General features: G+C 35.8%; 1 protein-coding gene across 2 annotated transcripts in view; it reads left to right on the forward strand.

Annotated features, from left to right (window-relative positions):
• THOC2 (THO complex subunit 2) overlaps positions 1 to 26,903 on the forward strand; it is a 110,125-nt gene that overhangs the window by 43,137 nt on the left and 40,085 nt on the right. Inside the window, exons 12-26 of one of the 2 annotated variants that reach the window (XM_048863133.2) lie at positions 1,558 to 1,753; positions 6,640 to 6,684; positions 9,228 to 9,269; positions 11,563 to 11,693; positions 11,803 to 11,904; positions 12,876 to 12,960; positions 14,044 to 14,137; positions 14,786 to 14,866; positions 15,128 to 15,224; positions 17,805 to 17,922; positions 18,114 to 18,293; positions 20,389 to 20,553; positions 21,741 to 22,016; positions 22,899 to 23,040; positions 25,361 to 25,518. In XM_048863133.2, coding sequence (XP_048719090.2) covers positions 1,558 to 1,753; positions 6,640 to 6,684; positions 9,228 to 9,269; positions 11,563 to 11,693; positions 11,803 to 11,904; positions 12,876 to 12,960; positions 14,044 to 14,137; positions 14,786 to 14,866; positions 15,128 to 15,224; positions 17,805 to 17,922; positions 18,114 to 18,293; positions 20,389 to 20,553; positions 21,741 to 22,016; positions 22,899 to 23,040; positions 25,361 to 25,518 — 1,912 coding nt within the window. The remainder of the gene's footprint in view (positions 1 to 1,557; positions 1,754 to 6,639; positions 6,685 to 9,227; positions 9,270 to 11,562; positions 11,694 to 11,802; positions 11,905 to 12,875; positions 12,961 to 14,043; positions 14,138 to 14,785; positions 14,867 to 15,127; positions 15,225 to 17,804; positions 17,923 to 18,113; positions 18,294 to 20,388; positions 20,554 to 21,740; positions 22,017 to 22,898; positions 23,041 to 25,360; positions 25,519 to 26,903) is intronic. The other variant, XM_048863134.2, reaches the window with a different exon arrangement.

The following is a 26,903-nucleotide window of genomic DNA, read 5'->3' on the forward strand; positions in this document are numbered from 1 at the left end:
TGCTTGCCAGCCCCTTAGTTGTGCCTACCTATTGCAATCCCGGGGGGATGCCCCACAGTTTGAAAGCCAGTGGTTTAGAATATCTATTTAAAAGTTTGGCAATACAGTAAACTATCATATGAAATTATAGAATTGCCATCATTGGAGTTATCAAGGTTTTTGCTAGGTAGCCATCTGTCAGATATATTTTACAATTAATCAAAGCATTTCTGTCCTGATACAGGGTGATAGGCTAGATAATTCAACAGGTGCTTCCAACCCAAATGTTTTGTGTGTGTGTATAACTTTGGTGTGGGAGAAATGTATAAGAGATCAAGTTGTTGATTTTTCCCTCTTTGTCTTATTCTATCCTGTATATATACATATACATAGGTACATATATGCAACTCTTAGTCAAGTTAGTGTGGGTTGTACATGTGTATTTAAGGCAGAATTGATTCATGTTGGCTAATTGAACAATGGACAATCACCAGTCTGTTATAAGTTGATCCAACTGCTGGGCACCATGCGCCTATAAGCCATCTGGATCTTCATTGAGTTTAATCATTATTCCTAGCTCTGCATCTACAGGGCACATTCCTGGGTTCAGACTTTTTATCTGATCCCTTCCTTGTGCTCCTGTGTTGAGTCCATTTTTTCAGGGGGATGGCTTGGTAGTTGAGAGACCTTCAATGGCTTCTTAGAGATTGTCCTTTAACAAGATATCAAACGCTCCTGGGTAGGATAGCTGACTGGAATACATCATAATACCCTTGAGCAACATTAGATGTGAGTTCAGCACATAACACAAAATGGATGTCCTAATCCAAAATGGAGTTCATAATTTGATTCAGACATATCTCACTCTGCCACTCACAGTAAATACAATATTTGTGTACGGTATCTTTCTGATCTTATGTTAATATGTTTAGCTGGTAAAGCAATTTTCAAGTTTTGTATATAATAATGACTTCACTGCATTTCTATTTACCATTTTTTAATAACCTTTTTTAGTCTAAACTCTTTTGAGAGTCATGCAAACAATAAATGTTCATCTTTGATGTAGATCAGGTCAATACTGTTACCCAGTCCTGTTCTGATTATTAAAGCAAATCTTAAATATTAGACAGTTCAAAGGACAAGTTCTATTAAAATAAGAATATTTACTTAATGTACTTAGATTTACTTTAAAGACAGTATTTATTTAATGTGGTGTGGGTTTTTGACCATATTAAAAATGAGGATTTTCTAAAATATTTTGTACCCACTGATAGTGATCTTGCAGTTTATTTAATTATGTAGTAACAGAGTCCCTTTGATAAGAAGAGGATTTGGGGATGAAATCCTGATCTCATTGTAGTTAATGGCAAAACTCCCACTAACTTCAGTGGGGCCAAAATTTCACCAAATCAATCCAGAAGACTATAATACACTGTTGCATTGAAAAAACCACTGAGAAAATAGTATAGAACCATAGTAACTAAAATCAGTTAACTAATAAACTAAATTGTTTGTCCTGACTGTAAAAGTGAATAGTCCTCATGTAGAATGTGAAATTTTATACTTCTGTTTTCACAGAGTTGGAGTACCTAAAGGGGCTAAAGGGTCACCAATTTCCAATTTGCAAAATAAGAGAGCCCCAAAACAAGCAGAAAGTTTTGAAGATTTGAGGAAGGAAGTGTTCAACATGCTTTGTTATCTTGGTCCTCATCTCTCCCATGATCCCATTTTATTTGCAAAAGTGGTTCGCTTAGGAAAAGCATTTATGAAAGAGGTTGGTAAGATAGAGCAACTTGTGTAAAGTTTTTGATGGAAACATACTATTCCTGTATGATGACAGCAAAAGATAATTTATTAAATACTAGTGATGTGTTCACATGCTGAAACAGGAAATGTCCGAACATTTTTTAAAAGGACAGTCTCCCTTTGCTGTTTCCACCCATTGATCTCCTTTATTATAACTATTTTACAATGTTATCTTTTGTGTGGATAGATTTTTATGAAAAAATTCTATACAATTTCCTTGAAGCTTTTGCACTGGAAAAATGTGAAGGTCATCCTGAAGGCCATGGTGAACAATAAACCAATATGGGACCATTTTTAAAAAGTTTGTTTCTCCCCATCTGTTAGGTATCATGGAGAGTGGGGGATGTGCTTTTTCTCTCCCCTTCAGTGAAAGTAATAATGGATGCCAAATCAAACCCATCCAGGTGGTTGGATGTGTTGAAGAGCTGCTATTTTCTAGCTCGACTGCCTCCACTGCCACCATGATGCTGCCATACGGTAGCCATATAGGCTACCTCTCATATGCTGCTGACAGGGATGGGTTTAATTCAGAGGGCTATGAAACCTTCTAAATCCCAAAGTAGCTCACTTTATTTTTAAAGTGGACCCTTTTGGGTGCTATTTTGGCCATGGACCTTACTTTTCCACTAAGTGAGTGTCAAGACTATATAGTGATCTTTTTATTTAAAAAGGGCAAAGGGGAGTTTTTTGGTATTACTCTCTTGGAATGTAGCCTTCAGATCATGTCAAGGCCCCTGGGTTGTTTTTGCTTCTGTTCCAGCAATGTTCTGTTTGATACAGTACAGTTTTGGCTACTTCGCTGACCTGCCTCATCTTTCAGGTCATTAGTGCAAAACTATAAAAACAGTTGAAGCTTAAAAGTGAAAATGAATAATATTTAAAACTTGGTGTGACTTGCATCTTTGCACTCTACAATTAGTGGCTTGCCCACTCCTTTCTTCTCTTCCTCCTGCTTTTTCACTGGTTGCTGTACTTTCTTAGGATATGTCTACACTTCATTGTAAGCTCAGGGTTCGAACTCTAACCCAGGGCTTGGACTCAGGGTCCCAGGACCCCATTGGGATGCAGGGTCCAAGCCAGAGTCAGGCTGGGACCCAGAGTTAAAACTCAATTACTTTGCAGTGTAGACACATTCCCAATGGACTTGTGCTCTGGAAATCCACCAACAGCATCCCACAATCCTACGGGCTGACTTTTTGTCCTTTGGACAGTCAAGTTTGGTGGATAGTCAGGTTTTCCCGTACTACATCACTAAAAAAAGGGCTAGCTCCACATTTTGGAATAAATGTGGTTTTACTCGGGTCCTGCATAATGCAGTGTAGCCACTGAGGCCCCAGATTAGGACCCAGGGTTCAACAGTTCCTAACCTGGCGTTCAAATGAGTATAGATGCTCAAGCCTAGGTTAACAAACCCAGGATCTGCTAACTCAAGTTCTACTAACCCTGAGCTTACCTTGCAGTGTAGACATACCCTTATTGGCTAAATACTACGAGTTAAATAACATCAAATGCTGGCTGTCTCAACTACAGCAAGATGAATAATCTAGTATCTTCCATTTCCAGTAGTAGTTGCAATATTATTACAGTAATTTTTAACTTCTCCTGCCATTCTCCCTCCTCCACTTGGATGGATGGTATTATTCCTTTATCAGAGCAATGAGAAAGCCCAGTGACTAAAAGTGCAACTTCCCTAGCACATCTCCCTCCTGCCTACTTCTGGTGTAGAAGACTGGAATTTGAATGAAAATGCGTTGAATGCCAGTGCAGAGTATTGCTATTAGACTGCCAATGCTGAATTCATATAAGCCGAGGATTTTGCTTACAGGTCTTGGCATCTCATTTAGAATACACAGACTTCTTTTAAACACAAATTTAAACCTGTGACCAGAGCCCTTCTGGGTTGCAAGGTACTTAGGTTGAGGAATTTGCAGTTTACCGTGTGGTGGTGGTAATTTCTGATGAGACTTGTAAGAATACCCTGGTCCTGGCTTCTCTGACATCTGAACCCAGGCACTTCTTATAGGTATCAGGGGTTTGTCTTGGTGTCCTAGATCAAAAGTTCCCCTTCTCTTATTGCTGCATAATACTTTTTTGTAGTGCAAAACTAGAGGTTATGTAATTAAGCGTTCAGTAAATGGGAAATGAGAGAATTCCAGTTGAACATGCATCAAGAATAGTGCCCCTTTTGAATATATGCACAAGGATAATAATCAGATATTGTATTTTTAGAAATTAGTTTAAAAAGTGTAATAATTTTTTATAACCTTAGGCACATGAACTATATATCTTGTAATACTGTGTACAAGTAACTGTGAGAAGTACACACACATACCGTATGCTACAAATGCAGTATAGTAAAATTCTTTCTGACTTCTGATGGCAGAATCTTTGGTCTTGCATAACTTTTTAAACAGTTCCGTTGATGCATGAGCTGTAATAGAATCCATCTCTCTCTCTCTCTCTCTTGTCTGTGCAGTGCAAACAGGAATAAAACATAATACAGTAAAAGCACTGTTATTCGGCATGTTGGGGGAATGGAGGTTGCTGGTTAGGCAAAAAGTCCAGATAACTTAAGGGGCTCATGGCTGGGGTTGGGGCATGGAGGAGGTGCAGGGCACGGGCTCTGGGAGGGAGTTTGGGTGAAGGAGGGGGCTTGGGGGAGGGGGTTGGGGCACTGGAGGGGTTTCAGGGTGCCGGATCTGGACGGAGCTCACGTCGGAGGCTCCCTGCAAGCAGTGACATGTCCCTGCTGCTCCTAGGCGGAGACGTGGCCAGATGAGTCTGCGCATTGCCACCTCCCTGCCCCGAGCTCTGGCTGCGCAGCTTCCATTAGCTGAGGACCACCAAGGTGAGCTCCACCCATTTCCGGCACCCCGAAATGCCAGATTCTAGAGTTTTCTGATTTATAAAGTGCTGGAAAACATAGCTTTTACTGTAAAAACTTTTTTACCTGCTATTGTGCAGAAATGACCATGAAATACACATGTAGTTGTCAGATTATGCTGTTTTTTCAACATCACTTTTCAGAGTAGAACTACACTTAACAGGCATAATAATGCGTCCTATAATAATGTCATGGTAGTAGTGCAGGCTAACAGCTGTAAAATTTAAATTTTATGTTGTTACCATAAAAATTTGCTCTGATTTTAGAAGAGTCAGATCTGCATGAGTGGAGGACAGGTATTAGTCTTAACCTTTTTTTTTTTTTTTTTTTTTAAACTATGGCATTTGTGTGTTTTTTCATTTTCTTAATAAGTCACTGAAGCAAAAAAATCACATTTAATGAACATCACATCTATTTGACTAATAACACATTAGAATATTGAGAACATTTTTAAAGTTCTCAGCCCACTGACCCTTTTATCCCTCTTTACAAACTTATCTTACATAGAAGTAAGAAACCCAGACTCCTCTGAGGGCTTGTCTACTCAGGGACACTCAAACATTTATCTGAATTAACTAAAGTGTGAATTCAAAATGGATTAGTTAAACTGCAGTAAGCCCCTGTGTGTACACTCTCATTCACGAAAGTGAATTAAACTAAACTGAATTAAGGCCACTTTTATTCTGAATTAGTGTGTCCACACCGGGATTTAATACAGTTTATATAATCCATTTTGTATGGCTCCAGTTCAAAACTACACTGATATACAAGTGTGTGTAGAAGGCTATCTCAAATGTGGCTATGTTCTATCCTCTCCTCTTCTCCTCACCTTTTTCCTCATTGCCTCTGGTTAGTTTTTGTTGGTTCTAGTGCTCTTATTTTAATCCCTTCCACCCAGATGGTTTTCAGATTCTCTTGAGGTGGACTAGTTGAAAATGAAATACAGTAAATGTATTTTACCCAGTTTTCTAAGATGCCAGTTGACATGGTGAGTAATAATATGGCCACCTACCTGCAAATAGGAATCAAACAAAACTGTAATGCCAGCCTCATATAAAGGAAGTTAAACTGGCATTATACTATACATGTGCATAAATCTGAATAGATGTTACTGTGTATGAGCCTATCATTAACTTAAGAAATTTAGACAAAAAATTAAGTGAGTGCCTGTTTATTTTACCAAGCAAATATAACCTTGTAATTTCACTCTTAGCTGGATAGAATAATAAACCTGTACAGTAAATTCCATGTAATCAGAAATCTGTCTTCTATGCTATAATTTTGAGGTATGACCGTTACAAGTTATTATGCAACTGTACATCACTTAGAGAAGTGCAAGTGTACATTTTTATTAAAATTTTAACATAACTTTGTAGGCATGATTCAGTTAAATGTCATCTTTGTCCAAGATCTTTTACTGAAATGAATTTGTTTCCCATGTAACTCAAAGATAAACTACCAAGTTCTCTACAGATATATATTAATATAGTATCGTGTGCTATATTGGATATAGCTATATGTGTCATGTTTAAATATTGTTCTACCATAGTCAGTGGCCTAGTATCTTTCACCTATTTTTTTCTGTTCACAATTTTTGTGACTTGTAGTTGATTCATAAAAGTAGAATTATTGATACCTGTATTTAAGGACTTCTTTTAATGAGAGGCTTCAACTATGAATATTGGGCTGTGGTGCTTTCTGTTAGATTGGTCTAGTCATCTGAAGAGGTTGTCCTGGTTTCTGGGAAGAAGGAATGTTTGAAAAAGTAATTCACAAATGTAAGAATATACTATCATATTTGTTTATCATGTCAAAGATCCATTCTTTACTTATGTTAGACACTTCATATTGTTCTATTTTGTCATTTTAGTGGAAAATTCAGTATTTGAAATATACAAATATGATAGTTTAAGATACATAAATGTTATGCTTATGACAAGGATGAGCAACATTATAGCTGTTTGCTTTAGGTTGGAACTTCGAAGAAACTGAACAGTGAGGACAGAATGGTTAAGGTAACATAGGGAAAGTTATTTTTAATGCATATTGCAATCGGCATGTTATGTCAACTGTTGAAGTTTTCCCATTCATATCTAATACACATGATTGAAATATTTATAACCATATTGGTTTTTTAGAAACTGCCAGCTGACTAATCATACAGTAGTTGTTAAACCCAGGCTTCTAATTCTGCAAACCTGGCTTTTGTGCTCAAACTTAACTGTAAAGTATTCTGCACTTTATGTTGTTAACTTAATACACATGCAACAGGAGTGGGGCAGGATAAGAGGGACAATGAGGACTAAAAAATGTGAATAGATATTATTTCCCAAAGGGTGGCTATTAGAGGAGTTGCTGTATGTACTTTTATAACAGGCTTGGAAATTCTGCTATTCTAGAATGTATAGTTTGAAAGCCAGATATATTTCATCTCTTTCCAACACGGCAGTAAAATATAGTGTACAGAATAGTGACTTTTTTTAACTGATAGTGTCTTTTAGTCAATTTACATCTTTCAACAAAAATAATATACAGTTAAGTTATTCCATTAAAATGAGCATTATTTCATATATGGATGTGGATTTCTTTGAGAAATGAATCAACTTGCTCTTCATGGTGGCTTTGTATTTTTTTCAGTTTTGAAAATAAATCTGAAACATAATAATCAGAATGAAACAGCTTCTAAATATGTAAATCTTTTCTGCTATAGTCACTGACGGACTGATAGGTATTAGTATGGTCCTCCAGAGAATTTACATATGTAATATCTAAATAAAATAGAATTTTGTTTAATTTATTGACATAATGAATCTTTGTGAACTCTGTAAAACATTGCACTCTGTCTACTATGCCAAAAACATAAAATTTATGAAGCAGTAGGACACAGCGTGCTAAGATTTAGTTTTCTGGTCTGCACTGGAACACAGGAGGCGCACTTCACACATGTTCCAAATTAGTGTACTCTTTGCCTTGCAAATGATATTGTCTAAATATTGGAAGTGAATAGTAGACCTCTGTTGACGTTTCTCCCCCCTTAAACTTTTGTAAAGTAAGATGGATGATATCCGATTTTATACAAGGCTACCCCCAAAACCAGCACTCACCATATCAACAAATTAGGCTCCCCTCTCATTGGTGTGTATGCAACTCTAATATTGCTTAGAAGAACAAAATCCACCATGCATAGCCAAAAAAACCAAAACCAAAACTACCTCAAGGTTGTACAGCTCAAATGCTTGTGTACTTCCACAGTACAGAAGCTACTTGTTGGTTCAGTGTTAGTATTGTTTCTAAAATAATAAACAATTTTTAAATTCTTCAGATAGTTTGAAATGTTTAACCTCTGGATGATAGAGCTGAACATCTCAGTTGTTGAAATTTTGCTGTGTGTTAATTCCATAGCAACAACTAATGTCTAAAAGGGTGTATTGATTTTGGAGAAAGAAGAGTACTTGTGGCACCTTAGAGACTAAACAATTTATTTGAGCATAAGCTTTCGTGAGCTACAGCTCACTTCATCGGATGCATACTGTGGAAAGTGTAGAAGATCTTTTTATACACACAAAGCATGAAAAAATACCTCCCCCCCACCCCACTCTCCTGCTGGTAATAGCTTATCTAAAGTGATCACTCTCCTTACAATGTGTATGATAATCAAGTTGGGCCATTTCCAGCACAAATCCAGGTTTTCTCCCTCCTCCCCCTGCCCCCCCCCCACAAACCCACTCTCCTGTTGGTGGGGGGAGGTATTTTTTCATGCTTTGTGTGTATAAAAAGATCTTCTGCACTTTCCACAGTATGCATCTAATGAAGTGATCTGTAGCTCACGAAAGCTTATGCTCAAATAAATTGGTTAGTCTCTAAGGTGTCACAAGTACTCCTTTTCTTTTTGCGAATACAGACTAACACGGCTGTTACTCTGAAACCTGATTTTGGAGACTATTCCTGATGTTGACTAAATCTTTTAAAAGCTTTGGGGTGAAATTTTGGCCTCATTGAAGTCAGTCGGAGTTCTGCCATTAACTTCAATGGGGCTAATATTTCACACTTGAACTTAAGCATAATGAAATAAAAATGAATCTAGAACCCTTCAGTTAACATAAAATGCTTAAGAATAATTTAAAATGTCTGCTTTCATTTCTGGGTTAAGTAATGAAAGTACTGATACATTGCAACATCTTCCACTACAATTTCAATTTCCTTCAAAAGAACTTTAAAATGAAAATTGTTTAAAGAAAAAATCCTTAAGGTGTATATATATAATAATGAGTAGTCAGTCTTCATTTAGGCGTTACAAGTGTTGGGTGAAAAATATTACATTCAAAACAAATATTTGAATTGTTACTCTATATAATGTATTTGTATTTGATGGGTAGTCGTATACTGTATACAGCTAAAAAGATACAGATATTGAAATGGGAGTATTAAACCATTTGTGGTTAGATTAGATATAGATTTTTCTGAAATAACTTTGATTTGAAATTATGCCTATTCAGTAGTAATAGACTAGCTTAACAGTCATATAATTCTACAATTAATATGAATGTCTTTTTTGTAGTTTCAATCTGATGGAAATAAACAAGAGGATAAAGAGAAAATGGTGAGTTTTGGTCCTGGAAATTACTATAATATTTCTTTTACAGATAACCTCTTTTCATTCACTAGTAATGTCATACAATTTTAAATGAAAAACTTTCTAATGTTCTTTGTGCCTATGCAGTGCTTTTATTTTTTAAAACACCTTAAAAAAAAAAAAGAAAAGCAGCAAGTGAAAACTTCACATAGTTGAAACCCACTCTTCTTTCTTGTCAGAAGATAGTCTATTTGCTTGTTCAAGGACCTCAGCTTCTCAGGAGTATGCTTGATTCTGCTCTTTCCAGTCTGCGAGAAAAAATCTCATATCTAATTATGAATTATAATTTGACAAAATATTTATTGTCAATAAACTTTTTCCTCTCTGTATAAACTCTGTTTTATTGTAAGATGAAAACTGGCTTAGAGTTACAGTGGTCTCAGGATTTTCATGGCTCACTGATGTCAGAACAGTCATACTTTTTTTTCTTATAAGCTATAAATCTGTGGTTGTATTCACCAAATTCAAACAATGGATTCGTCTCCTTATTGGCTGCATCCTGCTTATAAACAATCACAAAAAAGATCTTGTCTTCTCCAGCTGGCTCTCTTCCTTCCAGTTTCTGCATATTTAGTCTTTTCTTCTTCCTGCTGGACTGCTCTTATTTTGTAGTAATGGTCTATTGACTGTATTCTGTCTCTTGCTGATTTTATCTGGGAAAAGTGTAGGAAGATCAAGGAAAACAGTAATTAGAGCAGAAATTGAGGAGATATTTTATAGTTAGATGGCTAGTTACTATTAAAATATATTCAGCTAATCCCAGGAAATTAATTTGCTACTGGCCTCAGTGATACTCCTGTGAGATCCAGTTTCTCAGCAATCATAGGAATTCACCTGTAAAAGGTCTGATATTGAAGCAGTTCAGTTTCCTACAGCATCCAATTCCTCCTGTATTTCACATGCCACAGTTTTGTGACTTTCTGAGGTATCAGAGCCGGAGAATGTTGGCTCAGTGCTGCCCAAAGGTGTTGGGAAAAACCTGTGTTTCTTGTAATTGTATAGTTTGGTCAAAGTAGTTTTAGATTTTCCTGAGGCACTCGGTTTATATTAACATTTGTATTGTAGCATTTTAAGTTAGGCCCTTTGCTTAAAGATACGTCACATTAAAAATACCAGTTTTATGAGACTCTTATACCACTCTTATACCACCATGCAATGCCTAAGATTATCATAACCAGGTTTGGAAAGATTAGATTTTTATCAGTAAATGTCAGGAAACATCTATTTCAAAGCAAAGAAAAATATTTCCATTGATGATAACCGCAATTTACAGATAGACAAAGTAAGAAAACTGCTGCTTGAAATTTATTAGAATTTAAGGATGTTTACTTTCTATCTTCTGATATGTGATGTTGATTATTTGTGTTTAAATGGTTATAAAGCTTTAACTTTTTGAATCTCAACATCTATTGTCGTTAAATTGTCTGACCTCCTTATTAACTTAATCCCCCCCATAATTTTGTGTAACTGAAAATTTAAATTGATAAAAATTGAAAAAATGCTTAAAAATAAACAGATATTATCCATTGAAATAAGTAAACAAAAATCAAATTCTGCCAAGCCTAATCATAACTAACAGAAATAGAGAAAATACTTTTCTGTTTTTCATTGTATTTTGGGCTTTTTTGCTATATCCCTGTTCATAACCACAGTAAAAGGGAAAAGAAAATACATTTTTTTTAAAAAAAAAAAAAGAGGGAAATCCGATTGTGAAAACACAAATTGGCAGGGAGGTTTCGGGAGCAGGTGTAATAACTGAAAATATTCACATTTTGAAAATTGATGTGATTTCAAATGGCAAGTTGTTTGCAAAGACAGTCCTAATGTAGTATAGGACACCTTTCTATTGGTTTAAAAATTACTTTTTAAAACAAGTGTAAAAATTACTCTCTGATACCACTTGATATCAAAATAAAGAAGTGACTTATCGCATTAGTTGGAATTTTATCAATTTACTGTTTTGGGAATATGAATGTAAAGCATTGACTTTTTCTACCACTTCCCTCAATGCTATATGGCTAATACATTTAGGACAGTAGTTATGAGTATCTAACCAAATATTTCTGCTTAAAACCAGATTTTCTAATGTAGATGTTTTTCCATATAAATAGGAAGCCACAGGTATATCATGAGGCATAAACCATGAAGATATTTTATTAGTTAATCAAGATAAATAACTTCACATTGACAGGTATTTTTTCTGAACTTGTCTCATACTTATAGGTTATTTTGTTTTATGTTTTTTTGTGTTTTATCTCAGGAGATCTTGTTTAGCTGTTTGTTAAATATTACCGACCAAGTTTTGCTCCCATCTCTTACTCTAATGGACTGCAATGCATGCATGTCAGAGGAACTCTGGGGAATGTTCAAAACTTTTCCATACCAGTACCGGTGAGTAGCGTAGAATAAATTTTTATTTTAATAATGAGAAGTCTTTTTTTTTAAAATTTTCAGATTGAATGATGCTCCTTTTTCTTTCTCCCATTCTTATCCCTCCAAGCTATCGTCTCTATGGACAATGGAAGAATGAAACATACAACAGTCACCCACTTCTAGTGAAAGTTAAAGCTCAAACCATAGACAGAGCCAAATATATCATGAAGTAAGTTATGCTGGATTTCATATTTTGCAGTTAAAAGTTAATGATATTTTAGGAGTAACTTTCAGCTGTTTCAGGTAGGTGTCACATACAGTGAATCCTGCTAGCGTTAATACTTGACAAAGATGATTCCTGTTTACAGAGTACTTGAGTCATTAAGTGACTCATGAACAGGGAGTCTCTTAAAATTAATGTTTCGTGATTTACTGAAGCTTCCAGGAATAAATGTCAGACTGATTGTTTTGTCAAATCAATGTTCAGCAAAGGTTTTTTTTAATTTTTGTCAAGACTATGCCAAGTGAAATTAACATCTTCTATGGGACAACATTTCTTGCATAGAATCACGTAAAGAGCTCTCTGTTTTCTGCAAGATTTTTCTTTAGAAACAATGCATTATAATGCAGGCGCATCTTGATTGCTGGGAGGATCTAGAATCTCAAAAATCCTTCCCTATAGACAGATGCACTTCATAATTTCCATTCTGTGGGTTTTCCTTCTTGTGTGGTGTATTTTCTCCCAATCCAAACTCAAATGGTGAGGTTTGTCATCATCCACACACATGGAGTTAATTTTAAGTTGAAAAATTATATGTGGTTGAAACTTACAGTATGTGCATTTGGAGTCCCTCTTTGCAACTCTATCTATGATGTCAGGGATTCATGTTAAATCCTTTTGTTGTTGCATGTGTGAATTGAACCCATGTCGTTTTACCCATGCTATGGTAATGTGGTTATCATCTGATTAGAACTCTTCCACACAGAACTCTTCAATTCATAGATTCATAATTTTTTTGATTTGCAGATTTTGAGGCCAGAAGGAATAAAAAAAAAAAAATCTCCAAAAAAAGGATTTAGGCTATCTAATTGGTAAAGGAGTGCTTAAGAATAAGCTGTACATCTGAGAGAGAGAGAACAGTAAAACTACTAACACTCTCTGAAGGAGTTAATTGAAATAAAATCTCTATTCTTTTACAGGCGTCTAACCAAGGAAAATGTGAAGCCTTCTGGAAGACAAATTGGGAAGCTAAGCCATAGCAATCCAACAATTCTATTTGATTATGTATGTGGTGTGATATGCATATGTTTATGTATGTATGGACCTAATCTGTCCTTTCCTTACTAATGTGAACAGTCTCATTTTAAGTCATTGGGGTTCGTGTGAGGAAGTGTTACAGACTGAACTCTATGCATATATATTTAAGGGGAGGATGGACTGCGTATTTTGTGCATGGTATTTTAGTAAGTTGGAGAAAAGTGCTAATTCTATTATTCTTGATTTATGATAGGTAATTCAGTAGAAATGTAAAAATATATACACTGAGACTTGCAAAAATGACTAATAGTTTTGAGTAGACAAATTGAGAGAGGCCCAATTTTCAACAAATCCCTGACCACTCACCCTCTGAAAGTCAGATCCCTATAACATGTCATGTGTAGGGCATTCAAAAATGGAGGCGCTCAATCACTAGTCACTTCTTAAAATGTATATCCGTGTGCTACTTCAGCTTAATAACAATAACAGCATGTGATTTCAGTCAACTATTGCATCTTTTTTTTTACTTGTTCATTTTGGTTTCTATTTTAATTTCTTGTAGTAAAATCTTAAGTGGTTGAAAACAAGAAATAAAGCAAACAAAACCGATTTTCATGTTTCCTCTTCGTTAGCTTTCAGTTTGACAATCAGTGGCAGCAATTCTTATTAATGAGGTTTAGTTTTTATGAGGATGGATTGTTAGTTATTTGCATTAACATGTGGGAAAATATATATACAAGAGCAGAAACTTTTTTGGGATTATGTTTTCTGTTGGTCTGAAGGCTAGCACTATCTCTCATTTTAAAGAAATTGCTAATAGGGAAATGTTTTTACATGATCAATTGCACTACTGTTTTTATTTATTTATTTATTTGTGCTACAGAAATCCAATGAGATTACCTTTTGCTACAGAAGCAACTAAAACATTTTGTTGAAACGGGTTTTCTTTGTTTTATCTTTTTAAAACATAGGTATAAATGTTGACCATATTAGCCTATTTACTATGTTCGGCAATGACCTAGGAATTTCTAGGTTTACATTAGATGAAAGGCATGTAACACTGTCTTAGTTTGGCTCACTAAATCTTATCTATTTCATGTTTGTTTTCAGATTTTGTCACAAATACAAAAATATGATAATTTAATTACACCAGTTGTTGATTCATTGAAATACCTCACTTCACTGAACTATGACGTCTTGGCATGTATCCTTTTTGGGTAAAATACATGTGCTAATTGTATGCCTTGTATCTTAATCCTTGATTGCCCATCAGTAGGTGTTGTTTCGTGTTGTATCTGTACTTTGCTATCCACCTTTCTGTTAGGTCTCAGGTCTTGCTGCGGTAGCTCCTGGGCTGGGGAACTAGCCTTTTCCACTTTCCAGTCTTTCCTGCTTCCTGAAGTTGTATGAAAATGCTCCTTTTCCAGAGCTGTTTTACAATTTTAATTAACATCTGCTCTTTTAGGATTCCCATTCTTCCTAAATGATGAGGTGGTACTTGTTGTTTTTTGGTATGTTGGTTTTATTGTGTCTTTATAATCTTATATGGTTATTTTTCAGCTGTAATTGTCTTCAGTGGCCCTAATCTCTTAGTATATAGAATGTTTTAGGATGATGCTTTCTAAATATTCAGGTATAGTGTTTGCATATTAGAATTTTTGCGGTTGAAGGGACAATTGTACATGGCTATTGGCAACTCAAATGGAGATAACTTATTTACCTTATAGGGATATCGTTAAGTTTAAATAATATTTGTAAAGCAATTTAAAGATGTACAGTAGTATTGTTAATTATTATTAATGCTTATTTCAAAGATACTGGGAAAAAAATATATTCTTTAACTTTGTAAAAGACTGCATCATTGAAGCTCTGGCAAATCCCGAGAAGGAGAGAATGAAACATGATGACACTACAATTTCTAGCTGGCTGCAGAGTTAGTATTTTTGTTTATTTAATAAATTAGTTTTTCAGGTATTTATCACAGCTGTTACTTTATCAATTTATTTTTCAAAAGAAAAATCAATATGGCAAGTAAAGGCAATAGAAACAATTATTATGTTCATGTTCACGAAAATATTAAGTGGGAGTGTTAGCAATGCATAGCTGAATAAATGCAGAGCATAGTAATCTTATGTTGAAATAGATGATGCATAACTTTCAGTCACAGCTATTTCTCCCTCTCCATCTACTTTAGGTCTAGCTAGTTTTTGTGGTGCAGTTTTCCGAAAATATCCAATTGAACTTGCTGGTCTACTGCAGTATGTAGCAAACCAACTAAAGGCTGGAAAAAGGCAAGTTTGACATTTAATCTGTATAACACCCTCTATTTTAAAGTTTACTAGTTGTTTGACACCTGCCTTTTGCTGAGGCAAAAGTGCTGTTAATAGTAAAGCTGTCCTTGAATACCTGTCGGAAAGTTAGAGAGCTTCAGGTACCAGGGAAAGAGAACATATAGCTGTAATATTTTCCTTTAGTATGTATGGTTATGGCATGTACTTTTGAGTCAGTGTTCGGTGTCTTTCATATACTGTAGTACTAGAACCTCTAGTTGAGCCTGAATCACTGGCATACTTACAGTATATGCAAGAATACTTAATTTAGAAAAACGTATCTACAACTATTACATATAGTATTCAAGAAAGTTAATCATTGTAGTTTCTCTTACTGTTGCTCCCAATATTTTGTCTGCAAAAATGTCTTTATAATTCTTTTTTTTTTTACTTTGAATATTTAAATAATTTAGTATATTTAATGACTATACAATTACTTGCTGTCCAGTTGCTCCTTGGATGTCCAGCTTGTCAGCACTGATGGTGTCCTTTTTTCGAAAGTTTTCAGTTATAAACAAACTTTACAGCCTGAATCCTTTCTTCTTTCCCCTTCCACTGTTTAGTGCACTTTGTTTCTTTTCCTGTTTTTTAATGTTTAATGGGTAGTTTTGTCATATTTGGTAAGTATGGATTTATAATAATTCCTGTATTATGAACTCTTCTATTAAAATTTGGTGAAAGATAATTTATGAATGCTAATAGTGAGCTACTGATTTATTTGAAATAGTTAAGATCTTGCATTTTTGCTTAAAAAGAGAAAAGAAGACACAATCCCTGCACCAGCAGTAAAATAGGGGCACTTCAGCACATTGTTTTAGGGCTCGGGGAGTTGAAAAATCAAGTCTCTTCCTTTCCCTCAACACAGACAACCTTGTTTCACATGTGTGTACCAATTCCCATCTTATTATGTACTCTGGTGATGGTACAGTCACCAGTTAACTACAGAGAGTAAGGTAAATAACTTTTCCCATCCTACCTCAATATTGTGCAAGCATCTTATAAATGCTGTTAACTTATTAAGTAAGTGTTAAGTTATTAAATAACTTTACATACAATGCAGTATTTGGGGATGGTCAAAGAAAACTAGACTTCCTTATTTTAGAAAGGTTGTTTATGGTGATCATATTATTACTTGTGGACTTCCATTAAAAAGAATAGTAACTACATGGCAGATAGTAATAGTCCAAGTGGTGTAGTGGTTAGAGCATTAGATTGGGATCCAGGAGGGATGGGTTTTAAGTCTGGCTCTGCCAGTGGCCTGCTGGGTGACCTCAGGCAAGTCACTTCTTTGCTCCGTGCCTCAGTTTCCCCATCTGTAAAATGGAGATTGTGAACATTATCACTTAAAACCAAGGTCTCTATCCACTCACTCTCTTCCGTAACTTAGCCAGAATAGGCAGGGATGGTGTCCCTAGCCTCTGTTTGCCAGAAGCTGGGAATGGACAATCGGATGGATCGCTTGATGATTACCAGTTCTGTTCATTCCCTCTGGGGGACCTGGCATTGGCCACTGTCGGAAGACAGGATGCTGGGCTAAAAGGACCTTTGGTCTGACCCAGTATGGCCGCTCTTATATCAGACATTTTAGTTGCTGAAATCAAGGGCAAAACAATTTTGATAGCTAGAATGAATTTCTGACCTCAGTGTTTATGGAGAAATTGGAATTGATGGTACGAGACATTTGGAACAAGTCTGCAATAAGAAGTCCTACTGGCTGAAGTTTATTTTAAATTCTGTAGCCAGAAATGTTTTGTGATGTTTTAGATGTTAGAGTTTTGAGTGAGAAATTGTGGTAAAAGACTTTATAAACAGTTGTATATGTTTAGCTGTTTAGTAAAAGGCAGAGGTGTGATCTGTCATTATAATTTGCTGCCTTTTCTTTTGAGTTGAACATATCTAGCAAAATTAGATGTTTCTTCAGGAGGTGGCCATTGTGGCTTTTCATATTTTTTGCACTTTACAAGTCAGACACATGTTTAATAGGTCAAGGTGAGATCGCTACATTCACTTTAGGTTTCTGTCATTAAACTCTCACTATGTGCACTGAATTGTCTTTAAAAACAATTCTTTAACTAAAAGCAATTATCTGAGGATTTCTCATTAATAGTTTATTTGTTTTGTGGCTGATATATACATCAAAGGCATGTAAAGATAAGAAATACAAAGGAAACAGCTGCAGTTTTTTGTAATTAATTTGTTGGTATTGTAAGTAAGTGGTACTGTACCTGTTAATGTTTTCAGGATTGGATCCCAGTATTTCTCTCCTGCAGAAGCCTATGGTCCTGGTCTTGGTCCATTGGAGGCGTATCACTTCTACTACTTCCTGTAAATTTTCAAAAACAGTTTTTCTTTCAGCATTTAGCAGTGTTCCTGAACCTTAATTACCTTTGGAAAAGGAAAGTTGTGTTTGTGTTTTGGTCTTGTTTCACTACAGCAATTTTAACACACAGTGGTTTTATTTTGCATTAGCTATTGTAAGTAACCATTTCTGTTGCTCATAGTATTTCATTTTTATGTGGTTCTTATTTTTCTTCTGTGCAGCTTTGACTTGCTCATTTTAAAAGAGGTGGTACAAAAAATGGCTGGAATAGAGATAACAGAAGAGATGACAATGGAGCAACTAGAAGCTATGACTGGTGGAGAGCAGCTAAAAGCTGAGGTGGGAGTGCAGATTAATTTACTGGTTTTATTGAAGTTCAAGAAATTGGGCAAATATTGATGAATTACTTATACTGTCATAAGTCATAAGCCGATACTATATCTATTTACTATTTGTCTATTTTCTATAATAAAGTGATATTTCTTAAATTGGAATACCTTAACTTCTGGTTTTCTTGACTCTCTGGGCAGGGTGGATATTTTGGCCAGATCAGAAACACTAAAAAATCTTCACAGAGATTAAAAGATGCATTGCTTGACCATGATCTGGCCCTTCCTCTGTGCCTGCTTATGGCTCAACAGCGAAATGGTGTGATCTTTCAGGAGGGAGGGGAAAAACATTTGAAGCTGGTGGGGAAGCTGTATGATCAGGCAAGTAGAACCAATTACATATTTACATTTTTAAATAAAAAGGTTTTTAATTCTTCAGTTAAGTTTAGCCTGCTTATTTGATATAAAGGCTGCATAGCACAGTTTTTACTGTCAAAATAGTAAATATAAGAAGTCTCTTCTTTAAAATTACATACTGAACATATCATGTATTTTCATAGTTATCTTTTTCAAAAATTGATTTTGTCTTTAGGTATTTTCCCCTAATGTCGGACTGAGATTTGCTTCAACTTAGAAGTGAATTGTATTGAAAAACAGTTGCAGATTCCTAGATCTTTTGTTTTGCCACGCAAACTTCACAATGTTTGTTAATGTTAAAAACATGAAAAATGAAAAGGCTTTTAGATTTTAATGTGGGCTCTTATTTCTTATTTTAAATAAGAAAAACCTTTTATAATCTATGACTTATTGGAACAATACATGAAAGTGCTATATGTATCTTTTCAAAGTCAGTTGAACTATTCTGATTTTTATCACATTAACACTGTCACAGATAAAAGATATTACCTCACCCACCTTGTCTCTCGAATGTATTTCCCTGTGAGTATTCACAATTCAGGTCTAACTTCCTGCAAATGTATAAATTGAGATTGCTCAGTTTACCGTGTTAAGGTTTGAAAGACCTGTGTACCAGTTGTAATTTTGGTAGTTTGTTTTTTCATGTGTTTTATTTTTAAATTATTTCAGTGTCAAAAGTTAATTATGTAATCCAACACAAACAAGTCACAAAACTGAAAGAAAAGGATGCTTAGCAGTAAGTGTTTGCAGGATGAGACCCTTAGTCCAGCCTTCATTTAGGGGAGAAGTGGACAAGTAGGCCTAGATATTTGTCTAGTTCTTTTAGGAACTCAAGAGAGATCACTTACTTATTTTACCTATTGAAGTAATCAGCCATCAGCTAGCGTCATTGATTTACCGATTCCAAATTCAGTCCATTGACCTGTATGTGAAAGCTTAAAGCAAAGCTCTTCTTTTATACTGGGAAACATGAACTTAGACAAGCATATTGATTAAAAAAGCTTTTTCCTCTCTAACCATTGGGTTAGCCAGGTTACCCTGTTTATCTGACCTGATTCTGCAAAAATTTAATTTGAAGGGCTCTTTAAACATTTTCTTGCTTTGTCTTCACAAAGCCTTCCCGTTTCTGATTTTTAGAAGTCAGTAGTATCTTACCTGTCTTTCAGTATTTCTCATTTTGGGCCTCTGGGCTGACAGGTGCAAGTGGCACTAAATTAATTTAGAATCTGTATTGGAAGCTCTCAGATGTATGAGGTTAGATTTTTCTTTTTTTACTGTGATGTCATTAAAGTATCTTAAATGGAGCTTTTGTCCATGGGTAAGTAAGATCTTGTGTTGGTCCATAGGCTCAGCTACAACAGCCTGTGCACAAAAATAATCAAGCTCTGTAGGCTTTCTCTTTGTGTAGGCCATCCTCAATGCTGGGTCTCCATGCAATATTGTATTTTCAACACAGAACACTGGAGGTTTCAAAAAAATGTATCATGATATAAAATATTGTAGTGCTATATGAACCTTAGACTTTGATATGCTCTACATGCTGACTGGGGTCTTTCTAATTTTTTAAATGTCTGTGCTGACATAACAAAAGGAAAAGACAACGTATTGAAATAAGTTAAAATCTTAATTTAGTTATAATTTGCAAATTATTTTAAAATATTACCCTAATTTCAGCAGTTTTTCTAAAATCCTCAAGGGCTACAATAAAGGATTCAAAAACATGTAGAGAGCAGAATGTTGAATCCTAGTAGGGCAGAATACTTTTAGAATTGAATACATTTTTTGTGGAGAATTTATTTAGCTGAGGAACACGGGGCGATTAGTTTTCATAAAGGGCAGAAGTTTTTTTATAGTATGGAAAGAATTAGCATATTGTTATTACAGCAGTAGTTTAAAGTGTACTTTTCAGGAAAGTGACTAGTGGCTTGTTACCTATATATGTATTTGCCTTAAAAAGGTTGATATTTGTTAAACCTGCCTAGTCCCCCCCCCACCCCACCCCACCCCCAAAAAATCAAAAAATAAATTTTCCTCTAATACTTTCTCTGTTTCAATTTAGTGCCATGATACTCTGGTACAGTTTGGTGGATTTTTAGCATCCAATCTAAGTACAGAGGATTACATTAAGCGAGTGCCTTCTATTGACGTTCTCTGTAATGAGTTTCACACACCCCATGATGCTGCATTTTTCCTCTCCAGGCCTATGTATGCACATCATATTTCAGTAAGTAAAAGCTTTTTTTGTCAATTTTCTAGAGCTTTAATATTACCAGTTATCACTGTACTCCAGCTACATTTTGTGCCTTTTGTGTTATGTTCTCACTGAAAATTTGCTGTGTAATTTGGGAGCTACAGTTTGCCTGTAGAGTTGGGAAGGAATGGTTATTTAGAGGTCAAGCAACCTGGGTTCTGTATCCATTTCTGCCACAAACATTTCTTTGTAACCTTGGACAAGTCACTTAACCCCTCTGTGCCTCAGCATTCCTAACTGTAAAAACACAGCCATGAACCACCAAATACCTTTCTGTAGTGTAAGTGCATGGTAGTGGTGTGGGTAGCTATGTTTATACTTAAGTTTGCCCAACACTTTCCATTTCAAGACCCTGTTCTTAGTTGCTTATAATTTTGCCAAACTTAAACCATTAAGGATGAGGTTATCGATGCTGGGAGTCTGCCTAAATCTGTTTTTTTCCTGAAGGTTTCAGCTAAAATGATTTTCTGAGAATGACAATAGGGAATATGTTTTGCACATGTTAAAGAAATTCTTAGAGCTGTTTTGTGAAGGAGCTCTTGTGCTTGCATGCTGTGGAGCCAGGGAGTTTTTGCAAGGGAGTCATCCTGTGGTCACAGATGTGCCTTTGGCGTACCTGTGAAAATTTACTCACACTTGGCTGAGTTATCAGACTCTTAAAAAACTACAGTTTGTACATATCAAATAGAGACTTGTTAGAGTTTGGCAGCTAAATTTGCTGAAGAGTCCATCTGCACTGAGTATACTCCACCCCTTCATAGCTCCTACATGCTGACTGGATTGCACATGTTTCATCCCTGGGCTACAGGGATTGAGCAGGACTTTCCCTGCAATTGCTCCTCCCGGATACCAGCATACAGGAACTGAGATCAGGAGATTCCCCATGGACATAAATGGGTCAGAGAGATTCTTCATCAGAGAAGATGGCAGCCTTGATGGTGCAAAATTAGAGCCATTCACCACCATAGAAATGTTCAAAGTTTCACAGGCATTTCTTTAATGTTTGGTTTATGTATATAAAATTAGGGTGGGGGAGGGCGTAAATCTATATCTATACATTTGATAGAGGTTTCCTTTGAATGATAAATGACATTATGTAGGAAATAATTAGATATGTAAAAACAATGCAAATCACAAATATTTTTCTTTTTAATCTTTAGTCAAAATATGATGAACTTAAAAAAGCTGAGAAGGGAAACAAACAGCAGCACAAAGTTCATAAGTACATCACATCATGCGAGCTAGTGATGGCTCCTGTTCATGATGCTGTGATCTCCTTGCACCTTCCTAAAGTTTGGGATGACATCAGCCCTCAGTTCTATGCTACATTTTGGTCTCTGACAATGTATGACCTTGCTGTTCCACATAATAGCTACGACAGAGAAGTCAATAAACTTAAAGTCCAGATGAAAGCTATAGATGACAATCAGGAAATGGTACGTTTTTGCTTGCAAACCTTTTAAAATAGTTGAATATTTAAAATTTACTTTGACATTCAAATTGAAACATAAATTTCTCTAAACATGACAGCCAGTGAAATCTTACATTAAAGATAGTTGTAATCACTGTTTTTTGAACAATATAAAATGTCAGTTTTATGTCCTGGTACCATTTCATACCAGAATTTTTCAAAATGTCAAAGTGTGTGAGATTTGTGTTTAGTAGAGGTTCTCTTTTTGATTTTGTGCCTGCAGTAACCAGGTACAAACGGTTGCAGGAAATACAGTACATGTCAAATGCTGTTTATTTTTGCTATAAGCATTTCAGTACAGAAAATCTTGTTTTTCCTACATGGTGTAGCTGGACTATATTTTGTTGAACAAAAATAATGTTGTAGCGGCATACCACGATAAACTACTTTTGCAACAATTAAACACTCAGGCATTTAACTACTAACTTACCTATTTCAGTAAAGCAGATATCTGTCTTGTGTATTCCTTCTTTACTATGAACATTATCATGTAAATATTTCAAGTCTAGTAAAACTAATTTTACCATGAGAGAACCTACTGCCCTTACTGGGGTTAAACTCTTGTTAACTTCACTGAGTAAGGCCTGCAGAACTGCTCTCTGACTAGGAAAATAAAGTTTGACATTTGCCTTCAGTTTAGTAGCTCATCTAAGATCTGCATCTATGACTGTTGTGGTTAAAATTAGGTGAATGTGGGGGTGGAAAGACTGCCAGAGCAACACATTATTTTATTGTGTACATGAAGGTTTATTTGAAACTTGTTTGTGGTAAACCAAATCTTTAATCCTTGTTTTTGCATTTAGTAAGGGATAACAAATATTAAAGTGAAATGCATTGACATTTGTAGCCTCCAAATAAAAAGAAAAAAGAAAAAGAACGTTGTACAGCCCTTCAGGACAAGCTTCTTGAAGAGGAGAAGAAGCAATTGGAGCATGTGCAGAGGGTTCTACAGAGACTGAAACTGGAAAAGGATAACTGGCTTCTGGCAAGTAAGTATGAGAAACTTTGGCTGTTTTCCACAGTCACTGCACTTTCGATATCTAAATTACAAAGTTCTGCTCACTTGACTCTTGCTATACTAGCACTGTAATAATTCGTTTTAAAATCGGTTATTGACATATATTATCAAGATAAGTGAACTTTAATTTCAGTGTTGTTTTATTTCAAATTCTAGGCAGTGTGTCAGCTTTTACAGTGACACTTTGTAGATGCTTAATTTACTGGACAGTTAAATTAGAGCAAAATTCTTTCCAGTGCGCAATGCCCTATGTGCTAGTTAAGTCCTATGTAAGGTTGTTGTTAAGGACTTGTTCAGGTGCTTGCATGAGTCCTGTGCCTTGTGTTCAAATTCATCCTAATTGAGGAAATACCCTTTTTCACCAGGCCCATGTTTTTGAAGAATTTTAGTGTTGTGAACGTGGCATTGACCTAAGCTGGTGCAGAACTGATACAGTTATTTAAAAAATTGTCAGATTTGGCCAGTTAAAATTAATTTATTGTAGTGCTTCGTTAATTTGGCCAATGTATTTAGTTGCTTCCATTAGTTGTGCCCTGTAGCAGTTCTGTCAGTGGACAGGCATCCAATCCTTGCTTTAACTGTGAAATGTAAAATTGGTGGTCAGTAAAGTGGTTATTTTCCATGAGCTAATCAAGGATGAGGCTTCCATTTTGCACGTATAACTGAGACGTGGTTGGGTTACACTGCAGGACCAGTGTTGGCGAAGTTGTCTCCAGCTGCATATATAGTTCTGCATGAAGCAAGGGAGATTGGGGAGATAGTATTAACTCTGTTTTCTTCATCAGACCTCAAATGTAGGTAGTCTCTGTCCCCAAAGCTACATCTCAGGGAGTGTTTCCATTTTGTGTGAGAGGCCCCAGACAAGTTAAGAATGGGGTAGTATTGGTGTACAGGTTTTCTCACTGGATCACAAAAGCCCTGGCAAGGCTTCTTGCTTGTGATCGTCCTGCAGTTGTCGTGGCTGGTTTTTCTTAGTGACTTGGATGTTAATGCAGATGACTCTTCTGGGTTCAGCACAGGAGCTCATAGCTGCAGTGAAAACTATGGGACTGTTTCATGTGGTTTAAGGCACAATTAACAGATCTGGCCACAGTCTAGTTCTGATGAGTGAGTTGACTTGGAGTTTGGGAGGTGATGATTTCTTCCTTCTAATGGACGGATAGTTACCTCCCCTGATTTGAGGTTGGGATATACCTTGCCTACCAAGATGAACTCATTTTGATGGTTGACCCTTAGAGATTAATGGAGACGGTGAGCTTCTATAGGGCTTTGAGGGAGAATAGTGTGGAACTGATTGGTGTCCTGTAGAACTTTATAATCTTTTGTCCTCTGCCTTCCATTTAGAGGTTCTTAAGTAGCTCTCTCTCATAGCTTTGTTCCCGTATGTCACCTTGATTAGTAAATGACCTAAGAAGAGCACTGGGAGTGGAAGTGTTATGTCAAGCTACTGGCCACATGAAATATTTTTGAGGTCTAATACCATGGCTATGCAGGAGGTAGAGAGACTTCTTTTCCTCTGCTATAGCATCAGTCAAATTTCACATATCTGAACTACTTTTTAGGTTCTTATTATGTGGACAGTATTTTATTGTACTGTGTATAATGTTTGTAAAAGCACATGGAGCTAGCGAAAGGCGCTAAAATCATTAATAAAAATAAATATTGTTACTAAAGCACAAATTTTGATAATTAATTAAAAAAAGAAACAACACGCTGGCCATTTCATACCACTTAGCAAAGAATTAATAACAGGTGTCCTAGTGAAATATTGTAATTACCAAGACTTTATTTTATAAAATATACTACAGAACATATGATGTTACTAAGTAGTAACATAGCAAATGGAAACTAAACTTTATCCCCTGAAAGAGAATCAACTTATATTTTGTGATGAACTATCTTTGCTTTTTAATTCCTTTTTTCCTCGCTTTCTTTGCTAAATCTGATCATCTGCATTGTGTCTTCCAGTCACTAGAGCAAATTAGTGTGAGGTGGTTCTGAGTCAGCTCTTGTATATAATGGAGAAAAATATTCATGGTTAATGAATACATTTTATCTGTTAGTTTTCTTGGTATCTTACTAGGGATTATCTATCTGGTTTGAGAGTTTTCCCTGCGTAGTTTGAAAGGAAATTTGGGATGTTAAAACGTATTATAATGCACACTATATTTCTGAAGCATGTGTGATTGAGTTCATTTTGTGGGTTTTGTTTGAATGTTAGCTGCATTATGTACAATTGATGTTGCCATAAAAGACTTCCCTTCTTTGTCTCTTTATTTTTGTTTTTGAAGAATCAACCAAAAATGAGACTATCACAAAATTTCTACAGTTGTGTATATTTCCTCGCTGCATTTTTTCTGCAATCGATGCTGTTTACTGTGCTCACTTTGTAGAACTGGTGCATCAACAGAAAACACCCAATTTTTCCACACTTCTCTGTTATGATAGAGTAAGTAACCGGAATTTGTTGGAGCTGTGTTGTTTTCTTTTAAGTGAATATTACAAGTCTATTAAAACTCTGTTTTTGCAAGATTACTATTTGTCACATCCTTTTTCCATGTGAAAAGACACTGTGCATCAACAGAATCTCTAGATATATTCCAATTCCAGAATCTGCGTTTATCATTATTACCATAGCACTTAAAGGGTCCCCATCAAGACCGGGACCCCATTGAACTAAGCACTCTACAAACATAGGAAACTATCTGTACCTGCCCTGAAGAGCTTACCGTCAAAAAAATCAGATAAAAAGAAATAGACAAAGTACAAGTTAAAATTCAAGGAACATATCGTTATGTACTTCTAAAGGTTTTTCCTGCAAACCTTCCCTTTCCCTTTGTTCTTGTCCCTAAGCCCCAGAAAGCATGCTCCATCTTTGCTGAGCCAAGGTGTCATCCTCCACCTTGCCTGCCCAATATTGCATTGCTCTATATAGATGGTAGTGATATACAAGGCAAAGATAATCACCTTGGTCGATTCAGTCCATCAGCCCTCACAGAGAGAGCGCAGATCAAAACACATCATTTGTGTTTTTCTAGACAGTCCTTCAGCCACCTGTTGGTCAGGCTGTCAGTGGCACCAGACACCCAATCGGCATAGTGCACCGCAGTCCAGAACCCCTGAGCAATCTGCCAGCCTCAGCCTCCCAAGTAGCTGGGATTACAGGCACACACCACCGCGCCTCATACAAGACAAAGATAATGCAACTTATATTTTGGTACCAGGTCAAGCTTGCACTGCTGAAAGCTAATTTACAAATCAGTACCACTGACTTTTGTTTTTAACTCACTAATTTGCACAATTTGGTAATCCATGTTGGGTTTCCTGGGCACTAATATGAAGTACCATAACTAAGAAACTCAGTGTGAAGAGAGGTGGTCTATTTAGACCAAGTATGTATCCTGTGTCTTTTAGACCATGGGAGATCTGTGAACTTCTCTGGTTCTGCAGCAGGATGAAATGATTTAAATCAAAGCAATTGAAATCACTAAGCAGGAAACTTGATAACTGTTTTTAAATTGTTTCCCATTTGTATGTATTAGTTATTTTCCTAAAGAAAAGTTGATTCTTATTGTTTGGTAACCATTAAAACGTTGATTTGCAGTTAATATAGTCCTTACACTAAATTTGGTCCTGCTTTTTGCTAACCAGGAGGATACATTATATGTAATACATTTATTTAAACATTATATAGCTTAAATTACATCTATTCTGCTTCTTAATTTTTAAATGTATTTCTTATTAACTAGATTAATTTTTTACTTGTGATTTTGTGTTAAGCTCTATGTGACTGGAAATTGGAATTAAAAGAGCAGCTAACACATACTGCTTAAT

The sequence above is a fragment of the Caretta caretta genome, chromosome 9 (assembly GCF_965140235.1).
Source record: "Caretta caretta isolate rCarCar2 chromosome 9, rCarCar1.hap1, whole genome shotgun sequence".
Classification (NCBI taxonomy): Eukaryota; Metazoa; Chordata; order Testudines; family Cheloniidae; genus Caretta; species Caretta caretta.